The 6,396-nt window shown below is 48.2% G+C and overlaps 1 protein-coding gene across 1 annotated transcript; it reads right to left on the reverse strand.

The window, feature by feature from the left end:
- Positions 1-376: 376 nt before the first annotated feature.
- PIM1 (Pim-1 proto-oncogene, serine/threonine kinase) lies at positions 377-5,529 on the reverse strand. The gene is made up of 6 exons (XM_084852951.1): positions 5,311-5,529; positions 4,965-5,071; positions 4,706-4,756; positions 4,182-4,548; positions 2,214-2,390; positions 377-1,772 (listed from the first exon to the last, which is right to left on the reverse strand). Exons 1-6 carry the CDS (start codon positions 5,390-5,392, stop codon positions 1,615-1,617), a joined length of 942 nt encoding a protein of 313 aa, XP_084709077.1. The 5' UTR covers positions 5,393-5,529; the 3' UTR covers positions 377-1,614.
- Positions 5,530-6,396: the final 867 nt, after the last annotated feature.

A 6,396-nucleotide genomic window follows, 5' to 3' on the forward strand; every position in this document is an offset into this window, starting at 1 on the left:
GAGAGAACACTCAGCATGCAGAGTATCTGAACACTGCAGTAGCTACACGAATTTCACAGCTTTATCTCCCTTGCCATGATCTAGGCCACACCCCCTTTCCCACATTAGAAGTTGCAGTAATTCAAATATAAACTAAACATTAATACTTCAGGCACTTCATTGGCACCATCAATCATACCTGAAATTTGTTCACAAATGAATGCCACTTTTCTGCAACATTTCTATGGTCTCTTCATTGAATGTTTCTAGCCAGAGACAGGGCTACAAGGGATTTGAACCATGAGCTACAGCAAAGTGCTTAACAACTGAACAAGAGAGCAGGTGAAGTCTAGTTTTGACTTGTTGTGACCATTTAAGAGACAGAAATCTGGTTAAATCAAGTGATTCGATTTTTATTTAAAACAGCATGTATAAAAAAAATAGCTTTCTGAATTCCCTGTACAGTATTAGCTATTTAAAAAACCAGCAGACTACACATCAAATTACTTATACAAGCCTGACAGTGTTGAAGTCCAAGGTATCTTGCCCCATTTTCAGTAAAAGCACTATATACACATGCTATATATACACACACGCGCACACACACATCCTCCCCACCAATACCTGTGGAAACGTGTCTCAAACATTCAGGGAGGCTGAACAGCCACAGCTGGAAATATTTACAGATGGCTGAGAGGCGGTCAGCTGCTCCATACAGTGGCAAGACATGAAACAGAGCAGAAGAGGCAGAAGATAATCTAGTGAGGGAGGGATTTGGGAATGGGGAGAAGAGGGGCAGGGGCAATGTGACAGGAAATCAGGTCAGCAGCTGTAGCAGTGAGATGTAGGGGAAGAGCCCACACGATTCATAAATAAAATAAATAAGATCCTAGAAGTTAGGACATTTCATTTAAAAAACCCTAGAAATAAATTAAAAATTCAAGAGTAAAAACCATTATAAACTACAATCTTCTGTACACCAAACTTTGTTCCTGTATTGTTCTGTACAAATTTACAATTAATTGGGTTGCATTGTTTGTGCACTTGAGGATGCCTTCACTTTTGAGAGGCTGCAAGAGCAAATTCAGAGTCCATACAGGGCAGCAGTTAGCTAGGGTTTGCCAATGTATCACCCCCAGTCTCTTTTGAAGCAGTTATTTCAAAGGTGGAACAAACTATTTGAACCTTGAGTCAGCAGCAATGAAGGAATATTCAAGTAATTTTCCCCAGCACAGCTCAGTTTGCAATTGAAGGCACTCTGAACAGGGTGACACAGTGAAGACAGGTAGCCAATCCAAATCAGTATCTTCCCATCCCCACTCCCGTACCCAGAATTCCCCCAATGGAAACATCTGCTCTAGTGCTCTGCTCCACTCCTTTCATATTCTAGGATTCAGCAGGTTGTGGACACTCGTTGACTTGCCTAATTCATCTAGTGGCAAGGAGGTTTGCAAGGCAGGCCCCAAGGAGTTCAAGTCCACTCTACCAGAAGAGAGGGGTTTCTTCAGGTTTGGCAGAGTCTCCAGGCAGCCTGTGTCTGGAATGAGATGAATAGTGTTCCTGTAAAAATCCCCAGTCAGCCAGACTCTGTAGGGTAGAATTCTGTTTTGTACCCCAAAAGGATCAGACACACTGCTATTTGCTAGAATCTTGAATTAGACTGTGCAAGTGGATCTCGGCTGTTTCCTGAGGCAGGAGAACATCTTGCATCCAAGAATGGTTCAAAAGATCTTCAAAGGATGGCCTGTCAGAAGGCCTCAGAGCTAAGCACCACTTAATGAGATGCTGGCATTCTACAAAAGAACATACAAAGTTAGGAAAAGTCCATTACCAAGGAGAATCTGTAAAAGTAGGGTGGCACATCTGCTGCTGTAAAATCTTCTCAACTTTCTTCATAAAACAAGACTGCTTTATCTGGCCGAAACTATCTTTGACCAATTCATTCACCTTGCTGTGCTATTTGTGCCAAGGCTAAATGACACCAAAACGCCTTATATTGCCAGATAGTGTGGTATCAAGGGACTGTTGAAAGTCTAGGAACTGGTTTTAGGAACACTAGTTTGTACAGTTTCGCTAGCAACGTGCAACCAAGTTCAAATTCTGGGATTTTGCTTGTGCACTTCAGGTGCTGCTTACATGCTGCAGAAAGCCTTGTATACTAGCATACAACAGCAACACTGAACACAACAGTAGTTTGAGTTATCCCCCATCAGATAACAGCAACAAGAATTTACCTGGAGAAACCCTTTGCCGAAAATAGACTTGTCCCCTTATGATCTCCTCATCATGCTCAAATGGGATATCACCACAGACCATGTCATAGAGTAATACTCCAAGCGACCAGACAGCAGCAGACCTGCCATGATACCTGTGATACCGGATCCATTCTGGAGGACTATATACACGAGTCCCTGAAAAAGAAGAACGCAAGTCTCATCATCCAGAAAATTAAAGATTCTACAGATTCCAGGTAAAAGTACCCATAAATCCCTATCATACTTTACTAATTGGTATGATCAAGGCTGAGACAAACCCCTGCAGCTTTAGTTAACTATGAACTAAAAAGATCTCGTTTTCAGCTGTGGTATGGCTGTTATGTATTGAATCTTTGAAAGGCAATTTTAAATATTGTTTTCTGAGGCAACTTGCCAATTTAATGTCTATACAACCCGCCAAACACTAGTTGTTTAAATGGAGGAGGGGAGATTAAGTATGATTTTATTTGCTTAACATTATTCCTAGGCCACCTTTAAGGGTAGAACCCTCCCAAAGCTGGCTGTATTATAGAAAGTTTTCAATCTCCAAAAATGGAATAAAAAACACATTAGTACGGCTAAAGTCAGTCTGCTAAGTAGGCTAAAACAGATTTGTTCTACAACATTAAGGGAGTGGTTTTGTCTTAGAACTGTCCATGTGGTAATTATAAGACATTCCGATTGCACCCAAGTTACACTTCTGCAGAAACCTTTGGTACAGATATACCTCTTCCTTCGTTGTTGTATCTGATCTCCCAACCCCCACCCCCTCCAAACCCATTGTTGGCAGGAAGCAACGACAGAGGTCAGAGCTGCTTGTCTGGTTTCCAGCCACGTGACTGTTGTTTACAAACTTTGGGTTGTAAAAAAATACCCCATGAACCACCAGGGGGCAGCACAAGCTTGGGAAACTGAGCCAGAAAGAGGGCAACATGGGGAGGAGCAAACCCATCCCTGTTCATTAGCCGTTAAATTAAAAACAAAACAAAAAATGCGAGGCGGCTCATGCCACTCGGGAACTCAGATGAAAAACACAAACAAAACAAACTGAGACCCAGCAGTGATTTTTGAAGTCAACGGCTCTTGGAGGGGGTTGGTTAGCAACACAAGTAGCCTGGTTTGTTTGCTGGAAACAATTTGTGTACAGAAGCTGATCTCGTTTCTTTTCTAATCTTAACACTTAAATACTTGAATTACTCCTCCACACACAAACACCCTGTGGTTGTGTTTTGAAGGCAGAAATCATCTACTTGTATTTCTTAGTAGGAAAGGAAAACTGAGCTGGGCTGTAAACCGATCTCTTCCAGATTAGATTTCACAACATTCATGCCACAACGAAAGCAACTTCCCAATCAAGATGATTAATTTAGTGAGATGGCAGAGGCAACCGTTCTTAAAATTTCTCCTCTCCCCGGCCCCCACCTTTGTAACTAGCCATGGAAGGCCAGAAACCAAAATCCTCTCTTCTATCTGCCATGCTTAGTTGGTTACAAGGTTAGATTCATGCTCATGATTTTGAACAGCATAGCTGCAAGCATGTTTACATTCAGCTTAGTGATGTCTGAGAGACCCAAGCCCATCTACATTACCTAACAGGTGAATGAGTAGCCATAATCTCAACAGATTTACAACGGATCTGCTGTCCATTTTACTTCATTTTCTATGCTCCCACCACAAGACAGACTATGGACCCATCAGACTTATAGAAGAGCAATTTCTCATCAGCAGTAAAGGCTAGCAATTGATGGGAGTTAAATCTCCTAGCAACAGAGGTTTTGTGTAGGCAACTGGTAAGCAGGATAAAATGTATTTCATGAGCCCAACACATTGGAGGAAGAACATGTCCCACTGCTGTGAAGTTACTGAGCACTCAAAGCCAGGGAACACAATGTTTTAAAAAGTAAGTTCCCTGGCTCACAGTGGTGAATGTAAAGTGATAAGACTCACCATCAAAGTCAGTGTACACTGTGTCCTTGAGCAGGGCTCCAGATCCAAAGTCTATAAGTTTGAGCTCTCCACTGCTCAGGTCAATCAGGATATTCTCATCCTTGATATCCCGGTGCAGGACACCACAGCTGTGACAATGTCGAACTGCCTCCAAAATCTGACGAAAAAAGCTGCGGGCCAAGTCCTCAGGCAGAGCACCTCTCTCGGTGATGAAGTCAAAGAGATCCTGCACGGGATCTGGCCGTTCCAAAACCAAAATAAAACTGTCTGGCCTCTCAAACCAATCCAGGAGCCGGATCACCCCTCGAAAGCCTGAGCCAACCTTTTTCAGGAGCAAGATCTCCATGGGTACCCTTGATCCACCAGGCTGTATAGGGGAATACAGGGGAGGGAAAAGAGAAGAGAAAAATGGTCCATGAGCATGGGAGCAAATTGACCCACACAGTGGAACAACATCCAATACTGACTGGGTGGGCTTCTCTAGACGTGGGCCACGCCACGCATCTCCTCCCCAGCACACTTACCAGTTCTCCCCATTCAGAAACCCGGTCCCGGGACACATGCTTGATGGCCACCTACAAACAAAACAGAGGGAAAAAAATCATGAAAACCAATACAGATAACAGCCAATGCTGCAGAAGAAAAAAGGGGATGAATGGAAGAAAAGGGTATACCAGGAGAAGCCTGGAGGAACAAAACGAACAGAAAGTGATGGGGGGGGGGCGGGGAGAGAATGCAGAGGGAACAATCCACAGAAACTCGAGGAGCGATCCTGCCACTCACCGGAGCTCCGTCTGCCAGCCTGGTGCCCGAGTAGACCGAGCCGAAGCCGCCGCTGCCGAGCAGCGGGCCCACCTGGTACAGCTTCTCCAGGGGCTCCTTTTCCTTCCCTGTGGAGGAGGAGGGGGTGAGTCCGCCGCACCCCATCAGACCCTTCCCGCACGATCCTCGCCCCAAAAACGAACACAAAAAACCCCTGACCGCCATCCTCGCGAAGACCCACCCTGCGGGCGGGCGGGGGCGCATCCAGACCACCCACCGACTGACTAACCCAGAATGGAGGTCTCCATCACCCCTCTCTCCTCCTCGCCCCCATCCCACCTCCCTTCCTTCTCCCGGCAGGGCTGACCTGGCAGCGGCTTGACCGGGTGCAGTTCCCCGCCAGGCGCCGAGCACAGGTGGGCCAGTGAGTTGATCTTGGAGAGCAACATCCCCGCCCCGTCCGCGTGTTCCAGGCAGGCCGGGACCGGCGGCGGCGGCGCCTCTGCGGCGGCGGCGTTGGCGTCTCGCAGACACGGGCGGGAGCTGCGGGCGGGGTCGTGCCGGGCCAGCCTGCTCCCTCCCGTGTGGCGCGGCGGCCCCGGCTTCAGCCGCCTGTAGTAAAGTGGGAGGGAGCAAGCGCCGAGGCGGAGCCGGGGAGAGCCGGCGGGCAGGTCTCCGGCAAGGGCAGGCGCCGCCCCCTGGCGCCGCCTCGGCCAATCGCGGCCGCCGCTGGCAGCCCGCGCCGGGCCTCTCCGTCAGAATGGGCTGCTGAGGAGACTCGACGTGGCGGGAAGGAAAAGGCGCCAAAGAAGGGAGACGGGGGGAGACGGGGGAGACGGCGAGGGTGGGAAGCAGGGGAAGCGGGGCGGGAAAAAGGGAGGAGGCAGCCGGACTGCCCGGGGGGCAAGGAAGCCCACGCCTGCCAGGACAAAGGCAGCGGCGCTCTCCCTAATCCCTCACGCCTCTTGTCGCCCGTATATTCATATTTCCTCACATACGTTAGTCTTCTTCATTTAGGGTTGCCATCCCCCCCCTTGTGTCATTCCCAGCTGCACGACGGGCAGAAATTCAGCAGGTGCAGCTTGTCCTTTCGTTGCATCTTCATGTCGGGAAAAGCGGCGCCTTTTGAATGTCTGCCTGTCACGCAGCCGTTTCAGGCACGGGACTCCTGGGGCGGGAGGCAGGAAATCCCGCGCGGCAGCGTTGCTCCTCCTCATCGCTCACGGAGGCGAGCATCACAACGGCGTGCTCAAGTGCGGTCAATGGCAGCCGTTCATTCATGTGCTTAACTTAAGGGCTGCTGCAGCCAGGGAGAGTAGCATGGTGGCTAAATCGACTCCCAGTCCTTGGTGGCGCCACTGTCTGGAGCAGGAGATAGAACTTGGCCTATATATCAGATTGCTACCATTTACTTTATCTCTAGAAATTAATAGAAAGAGCGGAGGACAGGAAG

This window comes from Heloderma suspectum, chromosome 4 (assembly GCF_057233095.1).
Source record: "Heloderma suspectum isolate Gila_16-S chromosome 4, 16-S_ref, whole genome shotgun sequence".
In the NCBI taxonomy this organism is placed as follows: domain Eukaryota; kingdom Metazoa; phylum Chordata; class Lepidosauria; order Squamata; family Helodermatidae; genus Heloderma; species Heloderma suspectum.